This window comes from Meles meles, chromosome 6 (genome assembly GCF_922984935.1).
Source record: "Meles meles chromosome 6, mMelMel3.1 paternal haplotype, whole genome shotgun sequence".
In the NCBI taxonomy this organism is placed as follows: domain Eukaryota; kingdom Metazoa; phylum Chordata; class Mammalia; order Carnivora; family Mustelidae; genus Meles; species Meles meles.
In genome coordinates, this window is record NC_060071.1 from 13,139,304 (window position 1) to 13,162,386 (window position 23,083).

Here is a 23,083-nt window from a genome sequence, read left to right on the forward strand (position 1 = left end):
GAAGAGAGAGCGCCTATGAATGAAGCAACATAGAAACAGCGAAGTGTTCTGATCCTTAGGGAGGAAGGAGAAAAATAACAAAACCCTGATGTACTATATTTTATCCTTTACGTCGGCTGAGAAATTAGGGTCAGGACCCAGAAACTTTGCTCTATCTCCTGGTGTCTGTTTCAGCGCAGGTGGGGTGGGCTTCTCCTTTGATGGGTCATTTCCTTCTCTCCTTTCACATTCCAAGCTGCATTAAGATGACAAATTTCACTTATAGGCTCAGGCACCGACGGGAAAACCTGAACTATGGAGTTAGCTGAGTGAGTGCAGGGGAGTGGATTTATTGTGGGGAGACAGGGATTGTTTGAAGAGCACAAAAGATTTGGGGAGCCCAGGTCTGCATCAGAGCACACAGAGGATGGGCTCTTATAATACCTGCCCTTCCCCCAACGGCTCCTTGCTTAAGGCTCATCACTTGTCTCAAGGCTGAAGACAAATACATGTTAAAGTAATTAAGACACTTCTTTAAAACACCCCCCGCCCCCCCAAATATGTTGCTTGTAGACAAAACTTCATTTGGACATAACCTTGTAGTGGCTTTTGCATAAAGGTCGAGGGTAGTATAAGGAGAATAAAGTAATTGTGTTCTTTTTCTATCTGGGAACTCTGCAATAAATAGTTCCCTTTTCCTACCCTGCCTTTAGTAAGGGGGGGGAAATCTTGGACGGCAAAGACCAAGTCCGTCACATCAAACATGACTGCGTTAAATACTAAAATGTTCAAAGTCCGACTGAGATAGATAAAGGCTTTGATGGAAAGTGGATATTTCCCAGGGACATTACAAGCAATAATCCAGATGTTACGGTGTAATGCAACGAGTGTCCGTGGATAGATCAGGAGCTCCAGCCAAGCCGCGCCTGATGTAGGCCTTTGCCTTGCCCTCCCATGCTGTTCTGCCATATGGAACCTATCTCTCGGCCCCCTTAATAACCAGCTTTGGATTCCATTTTCACAGAGCTCATAGAGCTAAGTGGGGCTGTTTTATGGACAAGTTAGATAGAAGCCTTTCCAAGATAAACATCCAATTTGAAATTAGGACATACCGAGCCACAAAATTATTTTAGGGCATATTTCATGGAAGCAGTGCCATTTTTCTTAGGCAATTGCCAGACTGTAGGATGCCCTTTGATCCCATGTGGACATTACTCCCTTCTTTATAAAAAGGATTTTGAAATAGTTGCAGTGTTTAGGGAGGAATATATCTGTCGGGGCTTTGAAGCATGGCCATGGGACAGGTCATGGTTTAGCTTCTTGGTTGGCAAGTCAAACTTTCAGGAGAAAAAAATTAAAAAAAGAGAATTGTAGCAGGATATATGAATCAAAACCTCATTTTCCTTTTAAAGATAGAGATTTTCAGCCCAGGTACTTAATAAGGTATAAAATATATTCAACGTATTCAGCTCTATAGGGTCACATTCAGAGTTACAAACGCATATGCCTGTCTGTTCATATATGTGTCTATTTATGCGCTGTCTTTTTAATAACCATAAAATTGCTTAACTTTAATTATTTTGTAAATTTTTGTTAGTGAATATATTCTACGTACAACCAAACTGGAAACAGAAGTTAAGAAAGGATCGTCCATGTTCTCCCAAGGACAGGGATTTTTTTTTCTTTCTTTTGAAAATCCCGGCTGTGTCTCAGCACCTCCAAAACTCGTGTGTGTGTGTGTGTGTGTGTGTGTGCGCGCGCGCCTGTGCCTGCATTTTAAGAGAAAAGCAACACAGTTGTGAAGTTTGAGAGTGTAGATTTCCTTGAATGTGTTTTGTTTAAAGGTAGTCACAAAAAGAGCCGCCAAATGGTTGGGGTGGCCCTGCTGTATCATTTTTTAAAAGTGGTGGAGTGACATGTGTTGGATGAGGTAAGCTGGGATATAATTAATATGATACTGACATACCATTTGTTGTGATAAATTGTGACTAACTGGTGTCCGAGCAAATTGGTGTCTGAATGATCTCGAAGATATATTGAGCAGATGACAGGGAATGAATATATAGTGTTAGAAATCCATTGCTTTCCTGTGATACTTGATGCCATTTACATTCTTCAGTCCATTTATTTCTCCTTCAAATAAAGCGGTCTGTGCTTGTACCATTTCACGTATCGAGCGGCAAACGTAAACGAACTCCGCCAAATCATGTGGCGTGTGGAACATGCAGGGATCCTCATTCCGACAAACTCACCATAAAAAAGACATGGTTGAGACCTTCAGGGACATGTGAATGGGTGCTGGGTATTTCACGGTAGTAAGGGAATTATGGTTACTTTTGTGGAGTGTGATCATGGCGTGGTGCTTATGGAAAAACAAATATGGATTTTTGCTTTCAAATATTTCAGCCAGAGAGAACGAGGGAAGGGATACATGAAATCAGATTGGCAAAATGTTGAATCAGATGAATAAGTACGTGGAGATTTATATACCATTCTCTCTGCCTTTGTGTATGTTTGAAAATTTACATAATGGAAATTAAAAATAAACAAAGTGTGCTTGTCCTCTTTATAATTTAATAATAGGGGATGTTTGCTTTTTTCTATATTCTGTTTAAGGGGTGTGTGAGTGTGCATGAGTAATATAATTTAGAAAAGGAAAAAAAAATAAGTTAACAGTTACTGAATCTCTGCTGGATCCCAGGCACGGTGCTAAGTGCTGTCTACATCCTTCCCCTCCCTGCAGATCTGCAAAGCTCATCTGCCTGGTGAGCTGATTGCAGGCAGGATCAGGAGTTAGGACCCTCACAGTGGTGCTGGGCTTCTCAGTAGTAGCCCAAGGAATACGGGGAAGTGTGGACAGATTCGAGTGTGAAGGATAAATTCAAAACCATTATTTCTATATACCCGCAGCAATTTTGTTTCCTTGCAAGCGGTGCCTTGCTCTTCTCTCTCTGTTTCCCAGAATGCTTTTCCTCCCTTCCTACTATTAAAATAGCTGAAGGCCCCAGGAAGAATTCCTACCAAGGAGCACATCTGGGTGGGAGTAGAGGCCAGTGCCAAATCCAAGTGTTGCTCCCCATCATCCTTCACTATATTGTTACAAGTCCAGGGCTCGAGAAGGAAATCACATAACTGTGCTTGCAGGTTTGCAAAATCAATGAAGACTCATAACACTTTGACCAGTCAGGGAGTGCTATTCCTAATCCCATACTGAAAGCTGGAATTCCTGTGATCACCAAAGTCACACTCAAGAATTATCAGCAAGTTTATATGTCATCTTCCTTCTTTGCTTTAGTCCTCTTTGATACGTAACCTGCGGCTCTCAGAGTCCCTGAGAAAGAACCAACTCTGGAACGGGATTATAAGTATAACGTTGTTGGAAGGGAAGGATGTCGCAGGAGGAAGCATGACAGAGATGTTTGTCCAGTTAAAACTGGGAGATCAGAGGTATAAAAGTAAGGTAAGTTCTGTCAATTCCTTAAGAAGTACAAGATCTTTCATAATCAAGGAACTGAAAAAAAAATGTTTTCCACTCTGAATTTCACAAGAAGAGAAGAAATTTAGTTTTAGCCCTCGTAACTTAATTAGGAGCATTCCAGGCAACAGAAGAATTATATAGCTGTAGTCAATTAATATACCTATTGGGTTGCTTAGCATAATTTATTTTAATATCGTAACTGGAGCAGAGAAAACTTATTAAATAACAGATTTGGTTGCATGATTTATTTTCGTTTTGAAAATAAGCAAACGTTGTTTCGAAGATTGCAGGAAAGGGATAACTAAATATTTTCAAAATCCTACAAAAATAAAATCATGTAATATATTTGGGTGAAAACACTTGAGATAACGAAAAATATTTTCAAAATCATATACTCTGCTTTCTCTTACTTGTTAGTATTAACACCAAAAATAGACATTTGATGCTGGTTGCTGTAATTTTTTTTTAAAGCTGAAGTATTAGTTTTTTGTTTTGAACAAAAGTAATGGTATTTTTAGCTGCCTTTAGAACTCAGTCATCTTACTCTCCTAAAACAAATTCCACTTAATTTTTAATCTTAGTAATTTGGTGTGGTTTTTATTTCAAAAACCGTAGTCTCCAAACCATGGTAATGAATTCGTTTTGCATAACTGTCAGACAGGAATATTTCCTAGGTTTTTATGGGTTGGGGGAACGAGGGTACCAGAAAGTTAAGTCACTTGCCCAAAGCCACATAGGAAAAAAAAAAACAAAAAAAAAAAAAACCAAAAAACAAAACAAAAAACACTGGTGAAAGATTTTGAAAATAGACCCGAGGATATTTGTAATTGGGGCTTTCCAGTGTAGAGGACATAACACATGCAGACAGATGATTTGGAGAGCAAAAGATTGTTTCGCTGCACACTCTTCAGTGCAAAGTCAAACATGAAACATCACTTACTCCACCACAAGGAGTAAAGAATTGAAGCTCACACTAGAGCATCAGTTTTGAGAAACGTTAAAAAAATTCTGGGTGAGTTACAGCAGAATGAGGCAGATGATTGTTTTAATCAGGTAGTTTCAGGCTGTACCTGACAGGGAATGTATCCAGAGTGAACACCTCTCTCCACTAAGATTCCTTTAGCCAGCCAGGGTCAGGCTAAGGATTTACAGAAAAATTATTCATCTCTAAGTACACTTGGCCCTTTGGACTAAGGTGAAGTGCAGAGCGAGTCCAGTATTTCCCTTGGGGAATATCACATTTAATTTGTGGTCGAATATTTTTTTTCCTGTGGTTTCTAAATTCTGTGATCTGATATATTAAGCTCAATGTGAGAAAGAGCTTAAAAGATATTACATGATGTTGGCTACAGCCAATGTCTGAGTTGTCCCCGTTTTCCCTTGCAGAAACAGTTTGGTGCTTGGATTAACAGTTGACTCAGTTCTTCTGATAGCCCGTGCCCAGCATTCTTGCTTCATTTTATTAACAAATTCAGTCTCTGGGTCAATGAAACAAAAGCAAAAAAAAATAATAATAATAATAATAAAATTTTTTAAAAATGCTGTTAAGTTTTCAAGCCCATAAGCAGTTCGCAGTCACTGGGAGAACACAGAAGCCCTTGTGGAGTTTTCAGAGCAGGCTGTTAACTTTTTCGGTGTAGCCATCCTGGGGCTTCTTTGTCTTTCTCTTGCTCAAGTGTCTGGACTCAGTAAACTCAGATTTAAAACCAGGCAGCAATGGCCCAGGGACAGGTTTCTCATGCAATGCATCAGACCAATGCAATGAACACCTCAGTCTCCTAAATTGTGGACTTCTTATGCCAGTACTGAATGGATGTGCTAAGAAAATTGTTACTTACTTGCATTCGATTAACCAATGAGGAGTATGTTTTGTGAGAGAAATACTGTAACTGTCTATTGAGATATGTTTAATATGTCTATAATATCTCTGTAATTTATGGTTCCTTGTGGGGTAATTCTGGTGGGGTCACTCTTGCTAACGGGCTCGATAAATGCTTGAATCTGTGGGCGAGCTAAACGGGGAACGATGGTTTGCCAATTCCCGAATCCTCAAAGTCCCTTTCGTTCCAAAACGGAAAGTTTAACTTGCTGAGGGAGGGGCACACTGTCCCCATCTCCTGCCGGGTAGACATGAAATGAATGTATGTAGCTTCTGTCGTGATGAATGGCATTTTAAGAAAATAAATATTATAACTGCATGTTTTCTAGACACTGTGTAAGAGTGCAAATCCGCAGTGGCGGGAACAGTTTGACTTTCACTACTTCTCTGACAGGATGGGCATTTTGGACATTGAAGTGTGGGGAAAAGACAGCAGAAAACACGAGGAGCGTCTGGGCACGTGAGTCGGCTCTGCTTTCTAACTCGGGGGAGACGTGTATGTGTCTGCATGGGGCTGCTCAGAGAGAATGTTGTGATCTGTTTGGCCTTAGGGTAAAACCTCACATCCCCACCCAGCAGTCATAAGGAAGCTGGACCCCAGCCTGGGGGAAAATCTTGTTTTGTTTTAACTGGTCAATGTCATTGCATATCGATTAAAACAGAAGAAAATAGTAGGTGTCAGGAATTCTCTTAAAAAAAAGTTATTGTGCCTTCTCAGGTCTTTGGGAAATGTTTATGCTGGGTCCACTTACACACAATTTTCTTTTTCCCCAATAAATACTGTAAATGTATTTTCTCTTCCTTATGATTTTTTACAAAGTAACGTTTTCTTTTCCCTCGCTAACTTTACTGTGAGAATGCAGATAACCTACAAAATATGTGTTAATTGTTTATATTATCGATAAGGCTTTTGATCAACAGGGGGCTGTTTAATAGTTGAGTTTTGGGGGAGTGAAAAGTTACTGGCAAGTTTCGGACTGTGTCTGGGCATCCGCACCTGTGACCCATGCATTGTTCTGTAATCAACTGTGTAAATTTCCAGTGTACCCTACATTTTTGGTTTTGCTGCTTGGTAAAATACCATATAATTTAACAAGAAGATGAAGCTAGGTATCTCAAAATGATGGGGGAAATTTTCAGTGTCCTTCATGAGTTTTGGGGCAAACCATAATGAAATCGGTTGAGGCGAGATCTAGTTTCTTTCTTTCCTTTTTACCTTCCCAGCTTAACTGAGGGGCTCACCTATACATAATGAGCAATAGCGTGACTGTTATAGCTCCCTTTTCATAGCAGTACCATTCAGTGAGATTGTGCCCACACCATGGCTGGCCCTTGGGAAGTACCATGGAAATGCTGATGGAAAGATCATCTCTGATCTTTCAAGGAGCCCTGCAAATTAGAAGCATTATTCCTGTTCTGTGGAGGAGGGAGTAAGAGTGCAAGAGGCTTACAAATGACTTGGCCATGAACTTCAGAACAGCGAGTGCCAAGGCTAGGATTCTGTGTTTTCCAAGACCAATTTCTTTCCATCACGTCACTGCCTTTTTTCATCCCGTGTACATACAATTTGTACTCAAATCTTAAATCTTGGATACAAGCATTCAAAGGGCTCTCAACAAATGTTTGTCATCTTTTCCAAACCAATTTCTCTGGAACCCTGGGTTCAGAGAGATGCCTGGGGCTCACCCCTTGAAGAATGGGGGGGGGGGGGTCCTGCTAAAACCTCTATCCTGAGGCCAGAGAATCTCAACTTTTACCTCTCTTCTAAATTGGGATTCTAATTGAGGAAAGAAAGTCTTACTGCTGAAAGCTAAAGATGGAAAATGACTCCTCCAATAGAACCCCATCGATTCACTGATGAGGGAATGCAGAGGCCCGAGCAGTGAATGTTTTTCCATCCGCAGGGAACTTACTGACAGAAATGGGGGCGAGACCCAGCTAACCCACCAGTACCTAGTGCCCTGCTTTTTCTGAGCACAAATACTGAGCACTGTGTCTGGCACACAGACCGTCAGCTCTTCTTGCCATCTTCACCCATCATCCCTTGCCAGCAGCTCTCCTGAGATAGCTGGGTGGGGAGTTTGGTACCCCATGGAACATTCCTGCCGTGTTTCTCAACAGAGGCACATGTTCCAAGGGACTGTCTGGCGTGTTGCAGGATGTTTAGTAAATCTGGCTCTTACCCACCTGATACCTGTTACTTTCCCCAGTTAGTGTGTGGAAAACATACACACGGCACATCCGCATTCCATCACGCATATCCAGACACCCCCTTGGGAACAGCACATCACCAGTCAAGACCTTGGCTCTTCAGCCTCCCTTTGTGTAGCCCTCTCGTCCCCAGCGCTGTGCTTATCCCGCAAGTGGCAGTCATTGCTTCATCATCAACAACCCCCATGGGCCAGTTTGGTGCTTTGGAATAGCAAACGGGGCCATGTGACACCCTCCAGCTCCCGCAGGAGGTCGTCCCCGGGTCCCCTTGCAGATATGCCTTGCAGATGACTTTAGGTCTCCTCTCTCCTTCCTGTGCCTACACAGGGTAACTGAGATACTTCAGACATTTCCCGAGACCTCTGACACCTGTCACCACTGTGACATACCAGCGCCCTGCCAACACCCATTTCAGGGGGATCAGAAACCTTATGCCAGCCCACGCAGCCAAGGATGAGTTGCGTAAAGGCACGAATGCAGAGAACTCTGTGTCCCAAAGCGTTATCTGAGGGGTGGGGATTTGGGCTTCCAGTGATGAATGGCCAATGTGTTATTTTAGGAGGTGCAGAGAATGTGCCCTTCTCGTTTCACACATCACTGTGCTGTCCTGTTTCCTTCATAGGAAATGCTTTTCCAGATGAGCGTTCAGTTTTTTTCACAGCCACAGAAAATAATTTAAGATGCCCCTTCTCTCCCATGTGTTGTCATGGGAGTTGTTCATTTATTTTAGTTATTTCCTGTTTGTAACTTAGACATGTACCTGTCTTAGGGGTCATGATGTCCTTCCTCTTCATGGATTTTAAAGGATCTTTTTGGTATCCTCTTCCTTTTTCCTCTCCCGAGGTACAAAAGGTAAAACGTCTCTTGGGAGCTGGCTAAACCCAGCATTACCTTCAGTGGGATGAGACCTACCTTAACACACAGGATTGTGAAGATGGCGAGGCATCACCATACGCTATCACAGACCTGTTACCTACGGTTCCTTTCCACTGTTAACTTCTCACTTGTTTCCTTCTCATTTCATTTTCTTTGTTGTTGTAATTTTAAGGCTCGGCTATTTTCTCTCCCCGTGGTTGGGAAATACTTTTTTGCACGAGGAAACTTTTTGACCGTGTGAAGGAGTCATAACTGTCTCTTAAGACATGGTTCATATTTTGTTTTTGGAGAACACCTTGAAGCTAGTCGTTTAAAGCCCTCCATGGTCTCTCTGAGGAAATTCTCATCAGTGAAGCTTCCCTTTGCTGGCAGTTTGATGTGAGCAAAGGAGCACCAGCTTGGAGTTGCAAATTCAGAGTTTGTTAGCTATGTGACCCCGGGCAGTGAATTTGCTTGTGAGGGTGGGCTTTCTTTCTGGGCAGTGGGATCCGGTCAGCAACAGTGTCTCTGTAGTACCTTGGTCTCTTTTCAGCACTTAAATGCTAGATATTATTATGACTATTAATTTTGAGATTTTTCAGTATGACAACTAGAGAGCCCCACAACAAATGCAACTAAAATTATGCAATTCAAGAAAAAGAAATATGGCTAGTAAAATTCAGTGTGTGTGATTTCTCTATATATTGTATCTATTTTTTTTTTTTCAAAACAGTATAGACTTTTTTTTGCAAATTTTTTGCAGAAGTTGACAGTGAATATCTCCAAGGACATTTGTTGACTGAAGGATTGAGCAGCAGCATTAACACTAGTGGGGGGCTAGCTTGGTGATGGTTCAGACATGGGTCTCCCTAATGGCCAGCCTTCTCCGGGCTCTCCTGAGTCATGTGGAGCTTTCTGAAACCTTGTCATGGGTCCCCTTCGGTCTTCCACTGAGCCCACAAGGTATTCCTGAGGGCGTCAAGGTGGGTCCCCAGATCCAATGTCCCCTAGGACCATAGTGCCTACGAACTCTAATGTTTATTCATGAGCAAAACCAAATCGGAACAGAAAAATTACTAAGAAAACAAACAAACAAAAACCCACAACTTTTTTTTACATTTAATTTAAAATGTTTTAATTAAAACTTTAAAAAATTAAAGTCCATCCTTGGTTCAGAGAGTAAAACTTTTAAACAAAAGGGCAAGAGTCTAAATATAGATTATCCCATTATAAACCTGGACCACTTCAAAGCAATTGTATTGTTTTCCTAAAGCCTATTTTGCATTTCAAGGTGATTTTAGAGATTAACTTGTGATAGAATATTCTAGGCATTAGTTCTGAAAAGTCACGAAGGAGAAAGTTGGAGTCCAAGGAGAAAGTTGGAGTCCGTTTTAACTGGGCTGCCTCAGAGTCAATCTTCAGCCCCACCTGGTGCCTTGGAAAATGGCTCTGACATCCTCCCAGTTTCTTAGCGACTCTGATGTGGTGGAGAAGTTGACTTTCTTTTTTTTTTTTTTTTTTTTAAGATTTTATTTATTTATTTGACAGAGATCACAAGCAGGCAGAGAGGCAGGCAGAGACAGAGAGGAGGAAGCAGGCTCCCCACTGAGCAGAGAGCCCGATGCGGGGCTCGATCCCAGAACCCTGGGACCATGACCTGAGCCGAAGGCAGAGGCTTTAATCCACTGAGCCACCCGGGCGCCCCGCGATGTGGTGGAGAAGTGGGGCTGGGAGATTTCTCTGGACAAATTGCACCACATGTCGTCGATCTGTTTTTACAGCCCGGCTTGACACGTTCGCCGTTTTCTTTGTGTTCACCCCCTTCCTTCGCCTCTGAGATTTACAGCTTTTCAAACTATAGTACTCTTTTCTGCCCCTTGCATTTAAGTTAAAAGCTGGCCAGTCTGTAATATAAAACAGGGAATTATGGTAATGAATAAGAGGTTAAAAGCTATCATGGCAAGTGAAACTTGAGCAGGTTTGGGTGACTGATACGGCAAAATTATGTGTTGAATTAAAACATTAAAATGCAGCAGGATTAATGGAGAAAGACAAGAACAGGAGGTCAGAAACAATGCTAAATCAGCACATTCACTGCCTGTAGGCTAGGGAAAAAAATATATTAAGTCCTTGTCTTCTTCAGGTAAAGAGAACTGTGGACTTTTCAATCTGGGAGGCATATATATATATATGTATATATATATATATATATATTTTTTTTTTTTTTTTCCCATGCCTTTCTTATGTAGGGGAGGAATTAGTACACAGTATTTAGTTGGTTAACAAAAACCACTTGCCTCTGTCATTTGGGGTTCTTGACTTTGAGCTTCATTATGTCACTGGCCTTTACTCATTTATTTGTTCACTCTGTTCAAGAAATAGAGAGCACGTCCTATACAGGATAGCTTGTAACGGTAGCTGGGATTCAGTGGAAAATGGTAGTGATGGACGCTGTCCTCAGGCACTAAGAAATTTGGGGCTGCTACAAGGAGGCAGGGAGCAGCTTGTGGGGAAGGAGGGAGAGGGCAGCTTCCTGGAAGCACAGAGGTCTAAGCTGGCCCTGTAGAGATGGATGGGTTAGCCTGCGAGGACATTGGAGGAGGAACTTTCAGAAAGAGAACAACACAGGCAAAGGTCAAGACAGGAGAGAAAAGGCATTCTGAGAAGCTGGAAAGGAATGAGAAGGGCGGGTGGTGTTGTGAGATGAGACCCAAGAGCACAGCAGGAGTGAGGTCACAAAGCCATCCAATTCCATCTCCTGCAAAGAAACAATGATGGCTCCTCTCTAGACCCACAGGCATGGGGGGCCCTGCTATTTTGTCTCCATAATATAAAGGATATTACAGTAGTGGGGCTTTTGTAGACCGAATATAGTAAGATCAGTTTTCGGAAAGAGAGTTTCCTGGTGATCTAAGGGCCAGCATGTAGCCCCTTCTGAATGACTGTCCAAACATAGCCACTTCTCTTGTGTGTGAAGTCGCACGTGAAGCCACAGGAACAGACCTAATTTGGTAAGGCTCATTAATCACGTGTGTGAACAGTGTGTGTTTTCCATATGGTTCCCAACAGAAAGAAGACCAGGTTTATAAGTTTTATTACTATCGATTTTTATTCAGTCCATCGTTGGATATGTTGGCCAGAGTTTCTAGGATTATGGTGAGTTAAAATTTATGCTTTAGGGATGCCTGTCTGGCTCAGTTGGAAGAGCATGTGACTTGATCTTGGTGTCATGAGTTCAGATCCCATGTGGGGTGTAGGCATTTCTTAAATAAAAAAGAATTTTAAAAGTTACGCTTTCAAAATTATTTTTTAGGTCAGTTTCCCTGATGCCTTTGCCAATGTGTTTCTATTGTCAGCAACCAACCTTTTAAATTTTTAAGATACTAGCATGGATGTAATTTGCCATGACCAAATTATGAAGTTGTCTACAGATCAAGGGTTAGTCAACTAGGGCCCGTAGGCCAAGTCCAGTTGGCTGCCTATTTTTGAATAAAGTTTTATTGGATAACAGCCTTGTTCATTTGTTTACATGGTCTATTTCATGCTACAAGGGGACTTGAGTAGTTTCAACAGAGACCACATGGCCCATCAACTTTAAGTATTTGCTTTATGGCCCTTCGTAGAAAAAATAGTTTAAGTGTCTATTATTTATTTATTAATTGATATAATAATTGAAGAATTAATTATGAGAGTCATTTAGACCATATACCTGAAAACGGAGTTTATTTTTCAGTGAAAATTCACGTATACACTAGTAAGCTCAGCTTTCATAAATGCTTCTCAAAGGTTGCCATTTGTGTAGAGTTTGGGATGTAATTTAGAGGATGCAACAGATTCTGTAGTGATTCGGTAGCACCAAGAGAGAATTAGGAGACCAACTAAATCATTTGGTATTTTCTCAGGGCAGAATCTGACACCCTTTAGAAAATGGAAGAAACAACCTAAATTCTCCTTTCCAAATTTTTGTATTAAAAATGTCTTCAATGGATGTATTTCAGAATATCTCTTATGTCTTAAAGATTTTAGACTTTAGAGTACTTATGTTTAAAAAAAAATAGAAAATGTTTTATTCACACAATACTTACTTTCTTCGGGAGGTTCAGTGGGTATTATGGTGCTAACATCAGAAATTCGGAAAGACTAATCCTTTATATTTTTCATTTATTTTTTTTTAAGTTTTTGTTTTAATTCCAGTGAGTTGACATACAGTGTTAAAGTCATGTTAGGTGTACAATATGGTGAGTCAACCCTTTGATAGGTCATCCTGTGCTCATCACAAGTGCCCTCCTTCATCCCCGTCTCCTGTTTCTCCCATCCCCCCATTCACCACCTTTCTGGTAACCAGGAGTGTGTTCTCTACAGTTAGTAGTCTGTTTCTTGATTTATCTCTCCTTTTTCCTTTGGTTGGTTGTTTTGTTTCTTAAATCCCACATAAGTGAAATCATACAATATTTGTCTTTCACTGACTGGCTTCTGTCACTTAGCCTTATACTGTGTAGCCACATCCATGTCATTGCAAATGGCAAGATTGCATTCTTTGTGGCTGAGTGATATTCCGTTGCGTGTATACACCACATCATCTTTTTCTACTCATCAGTCGATGGATGCTTGGGCTGCTTCCATATCTTGGCTATTGTAAACAATGCTGCTATAAACACAGGGGTGCCTGTATCCCTTTGAATTAGCATTCTTGTATTCTTTGGGTAAATACTCCGTAGTGCAATTGCTAGATCATAAGGGAGTTCAATTTTTAACTTTTTGAGGAAACGCTACACTGTTTTCCACAGTGGCTGCACCAGTTTGCGTAAGACAAATCCTCTTAATTTTTTTTTTCCTTCTGCTTTTGCTGATAATGCAGTACCTCTTCCTCGCTTGGAGTTAATATAAATAATTCTTCCAGCCTCTGGCTAACCTCCAGAGCTTCTGGTTCTCCTTGAGACATGAGGATGAGCTGGAACAATGTGGACCGAGGTTGAAATAGAGTAACTTGGGAAGCCTGGAGGAGACTCTTGTAGGGAATTCGTTTCTTCTTACTCCCAGCTTTCCTCCTTTCTTCAAGAATGTGCATGTAAATGCAGATGCCAGATGGGTAGAACAGAGGCAGAGGGTAATTCAATTGTAGAAAGTTTATAGAAAGTCATCTCTAGTGGGGGCACCTGGCTGGCTTAGTCAGTAGAGCCTGTGACCATTAATCTCACGGTTGTAAATTCAAGTCCTACATTCCATATGGATCCTACAAAAAACCCAAACCAAACCAAACCAAAACAAAAAAAAGACACCGTCTTTAGAGGGCAGCTAGTTGTTCACCCTAGGCAGGGAGTAGCTGTAAATCAGTCCTTAATTCTTAAGATACCAATTCACATAATGGGGCAGGTACCCTAGGAGGCTGGGTCATAACCCATGGGCTAAAGGATCAGTGTTTAATTATGATTGACATGATGGCAGTCTACCAGTTTAATTTGTTCTTTCGAGTCACTATAGAAGTAAAAATATTTGACTGAATCCACTCTTAGTTAACTGATCATGTAGAATCCAGTAAGCTCGTGCAGAAATCCTGAGTCTGTTGTTTGTGGGGATTGTCTTATCTAAAACAGGCAGGGCTCTTTCCCTGCAGGCGTTCTCTCTTCCATCCACATAGACTTAGAAATGGGAGCGGTGCAAAAGTTTCACAGGGGAGAGACATGATGAACAAGTTTGTGGAAATGTGTAATTTCTAAGACGAACCCCAGTGTTTACTTCGCGTTTTGTCTGGTACGTGATTCAACTTTTGTTTGAAATAGAACACTGCTCTCTTCCAATGAGTTCTGCCTTCACAAAGGCACTGGGAGAGTGTGCATAGTTATCCTAAAAATGCTAATACTGCTCACAGCCTTTTTAGATGACTTTTTAGAATTAACGTAAGGTTCATTTTGATTCATCCAAGAAAAACTTACTGTAGGCATCCTTTTTAATTCCCAAACATGATTTGTCTCTTGCCTCCAAGTCACTTCTGGCTGTTCAAAAAAAAACAAGCGAAACCACCACTACAACAGAGACGTACGTGGTCGTCGAAGGATGAAAATAAATTGCCTCCTCCTAATGACATTGACATGATTGTGCCATAAATAGGTTATTGCTAATTGGACTAATGAGTGTGACCACCAGAAAAAAAAATTCTTACAAAGTTGAATCATTTATCTTTCCGTGAAGAGCTTTGTTCAATCAAAGTGTATGTAACAATGTAAAATAATGCTTAGCAAAGTGTTCCTAAGCAGCTGTACTACTGTTACATTGGTTAAGAATTTGTGGGTATTTAGTTTTGTAGAAATGGCTTAAAGCACATGACATTTCTTTCTTCTCAAGCAAAATTAATTCCTCACTGACATACGTGCTTATGAAATAAAAATATTTAGTAACCCCTATTTTCATGGTGACAAACTTTAAGAGAGTCTTTATTGCTGCACACACACGAAAAATGTTTTGATTCAAGACACAGAGGATTATTTAAAGAGATTATTTTTCTTTTGTGGGTGTATCTCTGGTAGAAATTCTTGATGAATTTATTACGTGCAAAAGCTGTAATTGCTACCTTTTCTTCTAACTGGAATCACTTTTGGTAATGGAAATAAATACTCACATGTATTTGATTTTATAGGTACGTATCAGTATTAAATTATATTTTTTGCATCTGTAGTAAAAACTGGTATAGACTTTTAGTATTATGGATTTTTTTTTTCTTTAATTGGGAAGGGATTGCAAGGTTTTTGAATGTGTGAAACTGGAACTCATTAGATATCATGTGACTCAAAAAGGCCATTGCTTTCTATGTTAGGTAAGATTACCTATTTTTAATGATCTGCAAACATACAGAATTCACTGGAGATTTAGGGTAAGAATCCATCCTTTTCCCACATCGTGAGCGAAGGTGCTTCCTTTCTAAAGTCTTGATTATTCATCTCTTTCAATAACTCTGGGGGAAAATAGGAATTCCACACGGGCCTACGCACACACACGTATTACAGCTGGGAACCACTACTGTCCACCTCCCTCCCTCCACTCGACCCTACCTTTTCCACCCACCTGTGCGTACACAAAGCAGGTGTGGTCCAGGCTAACCCAGAGTTTTCAGTGTTAAAACAAATAAATGACTTAGCACCTCAGCCCTCCTTTTTGGTGTTTGTTTCCGTATATAAACGTGTTTGAGGTTTTCGACATCGCCAGAACATTGGCTGCTGAGAGACGGAAAACATGCAATTTACAGCAGATGGGCGAAGCCTTTTCCTGGCCGTGTTGCTGGAATGAGATCCGTCAAATGCACTTCACGCTCCATTTGTCCACATCAGTGCACCTGGGGAAACCCTGTGGAACCGTGCCTATTAGGAAAACACCTTAACACTTTGCTTTAAATAAAAACGCACCAGTTGGCATTAATCCGGAAGAAAATCCCAGGAACCCTTTGCTGCTTGAATTTCTCTTGTCTTTTCTCCCCCTTTTGAACTGTGACCCTTTATTCTTTTTGCTGGTGAAAGATACGATACAAAGAAGCCCTACAGAGTCCTCATCCATAATGCTTGAACTTGGAACTTGTTCTTCCCTATTTCTTGAGCTCACCGCCTTTCTGCAGACCTCACAGGGCAAAGATCTGACTCTCCTCTTTGCACTTACCATCTTCTCCATGCTGCCTTTGGTGTCTTGACCTCTGCGTCTCCGTAATCTTAGAGTGTGTTAGTCTGGGAGGGAGAATTAAGAGCTGGACGGTGGGGGGAGACCCCGTCACCTTCACTGTGCAAGAAACCCATGCTGAGACAGAGTGAGGTTTGGGGGATAAGGGGATATAACTCAGGTGCTTTGGAGGTTCAGAAAGGCCATGAGTTAATCCCTTTTCTTTCTGATTCCTCCAACTTTTCCAGGTGCAAAGTGGATATCTCGGCTCTCCCTCTCAAGCAAGCTAACTGCTTGGAGCTGCCTCTGGAGAGCTGCCTGGGGGCTCTCCTGATGTTGATCACACTTACTCCCTGTGCCGGAGTCTCGGTCTCAGATCTGTGCGTGTGCCCCTTGGCAGACCCCGGCGAGAGAAAGCAGATTGCCCAGCGATATGTGAGTGTTTGGCCTTGTTATGCCGCTCCCCGCCACCTCCGCTTTTGAGTTGAAACAAAGTCTGGGAGTTAAAAAAAAAAAAAGAACTGCCTGAAAAGAGATCCTTGGCCCGAGTTTCACAGCCTGTCTCATAAAACAAGACATCAGATCCAGAGGTTAATGCATTAGCGAGAAGGTGGAAGTAGATTGGAGCTGGCGATTTTCAAAGTCCCAAACGGTATTCTGAATTGTTAGCTTTTAGAAACTCTTGGGAGAAAATGGAAATGAACAAGGAGGCAATTCCTATGCCCATGTCTGCATATGTATATAGAAATTTTAATACAAGTTCACCAAAGTTCTTCTTCTTTTTTTTTTAATTAGCTGTCATATTTTCAGTGTCGGAGCTACCTTTCCAGAACCTCTCAGGATCAAGTGAGAATGTGCTTCTGTCTTGTAGAGCAAAGCAACACTCTGGACAGACCCACAGAGCTGTTTTGTACAACTCTGGGTAATAAAGGCAGCTCCTGATTTTTGCCTAAGTAGTGGCAATACGGTTAAAAGTCCACTCAGCATTTTTAAATCAAATGGCTTTGTAATCTTCATTTATTTTTTTGTACTCTGGCTTTCTAGGTGCCTTTATTTGCATTCTGTTTTTATCCCGCCTTCTTTGTAAATCAATACATTTATTTTATCGCCACACATGAAAGGCATGTTTTAAAAAGTGGCCCGAAAATGAAGCAAAGATGAATCCCTATTTAATGGGAATATTATTCTCAGCATAAACTTTAGTGCCTCCCAAATCCTTCACTGTGAGACGTATTGATTAATTGAATAATTCTTTATCTGTGGGAGTACAAAAACCTAGCCACACGTCTTATTGTCAACACAGACTCTGTGTGCCGTGGTTGACAGGTTCTAAAGGAGTTTCTACAAAATCCACTATTAATATGCTCTCCGATGACTGCAGTTAAGCAAATAAAGATTTGATGATAAACCTTAAAACTTCTTCCCCAAACTTTCCCATGGACAAATTGCACAATTTACCGAATTCATGAGGGGTGACCTGTACTTCTAAGGTGATTTTAGAAAAGTTCATAATGACTGCTACGAATCATGCCTTGGGATGTGAGGAGTACTCAGGGAAAATAGGTTTGAAGAGGCCAATCAAAATAGAAATATCAAGTGTTTTGTTTTTTCAGCTAGAGAGCTGGCCAGCATGTTAGAGGGAAAGAATGCCCCATCATAAAACACAAGTTTCAGACCTCTTGTTTTTCAGCTTGTAAGAATAGATCATCTTGAAGACATTTCCACATTTAAACTATAAAAGTATTTTATTTCAGATGTTTTCAGATGAGTGTAAACTAGTTCTTTTTGTTTTCGTTTTCTTTTTCTTTTGCTTTGTTTGTTAGGTTGAAAATACACAGCAGAAACAACTTTCAAAGCTGCCTAGAAATGGTGCATATGAAGTTAGTTAAACCTGAACTATTAGTAAGTTATTATTATTGTATCCTGAAATGCCTAAAGAACAAGGATTTTACTGTCTTCCCATAAATCCCCAAGGCCTGCTTATCACAGGTTCTTAGTTATCCGATGATAGCGGAAATAAGATATCCAAAAGTTTGAAAGCAGAATCTTTTCAGCAGATGTGTCCTGGAGGCATGCAGAAATAGTTTATCTGCTTGTCTCTTTCATGCACCATTTCTGAAGGATTCAAGGTATATACTCAGCGAACTATTGTTCTGCATGCTGAAGAATTATCAGTAGATACATTCAAGCATTGGATCATGCAAACTAAAAAAAAAAAATCAAATAAATGTGGATACAGGATGATATTAGATGCCCAGTCTCTAATTTAATGAGCCAGCTAAAACATGGACCAGAAATGCCCTGTATTTCCATCCTTACTCTCTTTCCAGTGGTAATAAGTATCTGCAAAGGGTCCAAGTTGAGCCCTCTGGCCTCCATAAAGTTGGTACCAACGAAGCCAAAATAATGTTGCCTCTTTGAGTGATTTAAAAGCTTCATGCAAGAGAAAGAAAGGGGAGAAGAGAAGGAATGGCGCTCCACACACATTTTACCCATGGGGGTGCTGTGCTGTCACCAGGGGGCAGTGTTAAAGGTAGATCCTGTGTGCTCTGTAGTTGATTTGATGCTGTCCTCAATTCTCAGTCACTTTTCACATCTGCTTGTTGTGAATGCCTAACTGTCCCATTGGCTGATACAATGTACTCTGGAACTTTTCTAAGCTTTGCACAAGAAAGGTGATGATAAAACCTGATGTACTTCCTGTAGGACTTAACGGCATTAAATAGTATATCAGAAAGCTCTTTTCATGTCTGATCTACTTTTCTCCCCCTCAGTGCTTCCAGAATTCTCTGAAAGATATGAAGGACGTCGGCATTTTACAAGTGAAGGTTTTAAAGGCGGTAGATCTCCTAGCAGCAGATTTCTCAGGTATAAGCATCTTTAATCAGTTTTCTTTTTTTACTTATTTCCTGTTTGGAAATGATCTGATGGCAAAGCGAAATGTTTTAATAAGTGGAAGCATATATAAGCAATCACACTCTTTCAAATAGAGAAATAGAAGGGGAAAAAAAGATGCAGTCAAGCAGTTTTTTCCCTTAATGAACGTTTTTCACAAACTTGTTTTTTCAAGTAATTTTACGATGATCAGATCATGTACTGGTCCAGCTGACTTTCAAATACATTTGCGGATGGTTCGTGCCAGGACTTTCTTTGTTAAATTAATTTTCTGAGAAATTTTTAATGATAGTGCTTCAGAAGACAGGTTGGACCTCCTGCCTTGGACCTCCTTGGTGGGGCTGTGTGCTGAGAGATTTTCATTCTTCAGCATGAGATTTGGTGGTTCGTCAATTTAAGCATGAAAGCCCATTTAGCTGGCAGTGGTCTGAAATAATAACCAAATTCTTGGCTGTGGAACCACTTTGCGGTTGACGTGGCCTTACACAAAGTTACTCTCGGTGGTTCACTAACTTGGACTTTGAAGACAGAGGCAAGAGCAGGCATGCTTTGTGCTGAGTCGTACTTGACCATGAGGAGAGTAATTCAGGCATTCCAATGTCTGATCGGAGGGTGACTTGTCCTCTTATTGCCAGATTAACCTGTTGTACTAACAAGGGAGACGCGTATGTGACAGATGCTTTTTACCAAGCAAATGCATAAATACAAAGAATAATGTACAGATTTTATGCATGGGCAAGGTATTGTAGGACTTACTTTATCTCTATTTTTTTAAAAGATTTTATTTATTTATTTGACAGACAGAGATCACAGGTATTCAGAAAGGCAGGCAGACAGAGAGAGGAGGAGGAAGCAGGCTCCCCGCTGAGCAGAGAGCCCGATGTGGGGCTCGATCCCATGACCCTGGGATCATGACTTGAGCCGAAGGCAGAGGCTTTAACCCACTGAGCCACCCAGGCGCCCCCATCTCTTGTTTTTGGAGTATGCTCTGTGTTGAAAAGACACAGAAAGTTACGCTCTAGGATAGTAGCTTCAGAGCTTTCCAGCTTGAGGATGAGGAAGATCAAACTTAGGAAAAGAGAATTTTAATTGTAAGCAATTTCTATTACAAAAAATAATAAAAAATGATGGGGAATATAAACTTATTTTTTTTTAAGAATCTCTTCACCCTCCCTCAAAAAATGAACCGATAGAAATCACTAATGTATTGGGGCACCTGTGTGGCTCAGTGGGTTAAAGCCTCTGCCTTCGGCTCAAGTCATGATCCCAGGGTCCTGGGATCGAGCCCCACATCGGGCTCTCTGCTCAGCAGGAGGCCTGCTTCCCCCTCTCTCTCTGCCTGCCTCTCTGCCTACTTGTGATCTCTGCCTGTCATATTAATAAATCTTAAAAAAAAAGATATCATTACTATATAAATAGCAAGAAATAGGATGATGTTGATCTTAAGGAAATACTGAGGGAGAAGATTCAAAAATGGCATTTTAGGCCAGTATGAATAAATAAATTTGGGTGTTGTAGATGAGATAGATGATTACTTCTAACATTCATTAATCTAGTTGCAAATGTTGATAGTCTCATATTGATTTAGAAATTTTCCTTTCTTTTAAAGCTTACTTATAGTTTATGAAAATACTTCATTTACTCCTTTCTCATGTGCCTTTGGCTTTCAGAGTTTTGTTATCTGCACATTTAGAGTTATCTTCAAGTTGTCCAGAGCCCATTATTTTTACTTCCATCTGAATGTTTTGATACAATACTTCTTGGATCTATGATTGTTGATGTCTCAGGAAATGTTTCAAACACAAGAACTCATTCATGCCTTCAAGCAATATTTTCAAAAATTCTCTCTGTAGTTGTATGTTTGCGGATCTCTAGGAACTAATTGCAATGCATTAGAAGTTTCTTTTTAAGTCTTGTTGACAACTACATCCGTCTATGGAAACACATTTTTAAAACCTTTGTTTTACCCATCCTGACAGGTGCCCCTCTCCACAGCCCCGCAAACTAGTGTTTACGGAGGAGTTTCAGGCCAATGTTTCTTTCCAAGCAGTATTTTGGGTCTTAAAGTGAATAGGAGAGCAATCGGATTAAAAAAAAAGGGGGGGGGGATATTTGGAAAAGACCAGAAAACAAGGCAAAACCCTTCTTTTTAGAAGAATAATTTTGGGGGGAAATGTTGCCATTTTGTCATTTTCTTTATATTCAAGATTCTAGGAGATAGTTTTGGAGTGGATGAAGGTGAGTACCAAGAGAATCCCAGCAGCAAAAAGCACTGGTTACAAATCCAGTCATGCTGTGTGGTTTGATGGAATGCCCTGGTGTTTTACTGTCTCTGTATTATTCATGAGAAAATCATCACTCTTCTTGTCATTAGCTAAACATGTCTTTAGACCATATTGATCTTTATTTTTAGAACCAGATTTCACCGTCTGTGTTCTTTATAGGTTGGCAGGGAACTTCCTGTCTATCCTCAACCAGATTATTGGTTTAGGGTAACAAAGTGGACCAAATGCAGAGAGCTGTTAAGTACCTTTTCCATGTGAAAAAAAGAAATGGATTCAGATCGCAAGGAAGTAGCAATAGGGATGTAATTAATACCTCCAAGAGGTTTGCTATTGTCTCGTACATGGGGACTCACCGATTACTTCTGCTGTTATGGTTCACTGTTAGAATTCACTTGACATGTTTTGAAACATGCTGGCTTACCCGGAATCAGAAGAGGTATGCATACCCGTCATTGTCAGTACCAGGAGCATTAAGAAAGAAGTAACTGCTTTTACCCCGCACCCAGCCTTTTCCGGCCGGCTGTCCTTCGTAAAGGAGGGTACCACTGCAGTTGCTCAGGGAACGAAGTACTCATCTCTGTGAATAAACAAGAAGTCTGCTTACTCTGAATAACCAGGAGCATTCTCCGAGAGTGATGATCATTTCAGAGCACAGAAGGGAATTTGCTATCCTCACTGCTTTTGTTTTACATTTTTGGGGGGATAATTTGGTATTGTTTCTTTAAAAACAATACTAAATAACCGTAATAACTGATGCTTTAAGTGTGTTTCACCGAAGATGCCAGGGAACCTGATAAAGCCAAGGTTCAGTGGGAGATCTTGCTATAGTATTCTGGGTGGAGGTTACTGTTATAGTTTGCAAAGTCCAGGGGGAGTTGGGGGAGAAGGAATGCACTTGGTAATCCTTGGGGGAGTTGGGGGAGAAGGAATGCACTTGGTAATCCTCCTGTCCGTGGTTTGCCCATTTTAAAGTGATCTCTGTCTTAGCAGGGAATAATCTGAAAAAGAAAATATCAGCCATTCATCGCTCCTATGCTCAAAGTAGGACATTCCTTATTACTGGTTATTGGTGTTACAGTTATATAGTCATGAAAAGAAATTAACTTTGGAGAAAGTGAATCCCCATTACTTTACCAATATTTTAGAACACACACACACACACACACCCCCAAACATGGACTAAGGTGAATTTCTTTCCCATTAAAAACTGAAAATATGTTTCTATATAAAGAAAACAAATAGTGTCTTTCCACATGTGTTAAAAGATATTAATAACTGAAATCTATGTATATTCCCAATATTAAGATACTTACAAAATATAAAGGCTTCAGTGCTCTAATATATAAAAGTGTATTTATTATTTTTTAATTCATTCCTTCATAAATATGCTATTGTGTGATTGAACCGATTCAACACTAATACATTTGAATTTATATATAGCTCGGCATTTTTTTTTTTTTTTTTTTTTATAGCTCGGCATTTTTTTATGCCTGACATTCGTTTGTATATAAGTGAAAAGACTTTTTAAAGAATCTGAAGTAATCTATCTTCTCTTGCAGCCCATCCCTCTAAAATTGGCCAAAGACATTTTAATGTACTCTACAGCTAATATTAGATGCGGATCGCCATAAGCAGTCACTCTAATAGAAGAGCCTGTCAGATATTTTTATTAAAGAGTTTGTCTCACAAACACCTTGTGCCCAGCATAACCTAAAATTTTTAAGTAATAGGTTGTCCATTCTGATGCTATTACTTCTGTAGTAAAACAGACTACAGCCTTGATTCAGGAAACAGATGATAAATTTCACTCTGAGATTCAAGGTGAGCCTATCTCTTTGTGATGCTTAATGGGACCCATAT

The 23,083-nt window shown here is 40.5% G+C and overlaps 1 protein-coding gene across 6 annotated transcripts in view; it reads left to right on the forward strand.

Annotated features, from left to right (window-relative positions):
* Positions 1 to 23,083, forward strand: part of MCTP2 (multiple C2 and transmembrane domain containing 2) — a 245,432-nt gene that overhangs the window by 108,506 nt on the left and 113,843 nt on the right. For 5 of the 6 annotated variants that reach the window (XM_046009633.1, XM_046009634.1, XM_046009631.1 and 2 more), the window contains 4 exons: positions 3,275 to 3,439; positions 5,666 to 5,796; positions 16,292 to 16,478; positions 18,818 to 18,911. In XM_046009633.1, coding sequence (XP_045865589.1) covers positions 3,275 to 3,439; positions 5,666 to 5,796; positions 16,292 to 16,478; positions 18,818 to 18,911 — 577 coding nt within the window. Of the gene's footprint in view, positions 1 to 3,274; positions 3,440 to 5,665; positions 5,797 to 16,291; positions 16,479 to 18,817; positions 18,912 to 23,083 lie in introns of those variants that run through there. The other variant, XM_046009637.1, reaches the window with a different exon arrangement.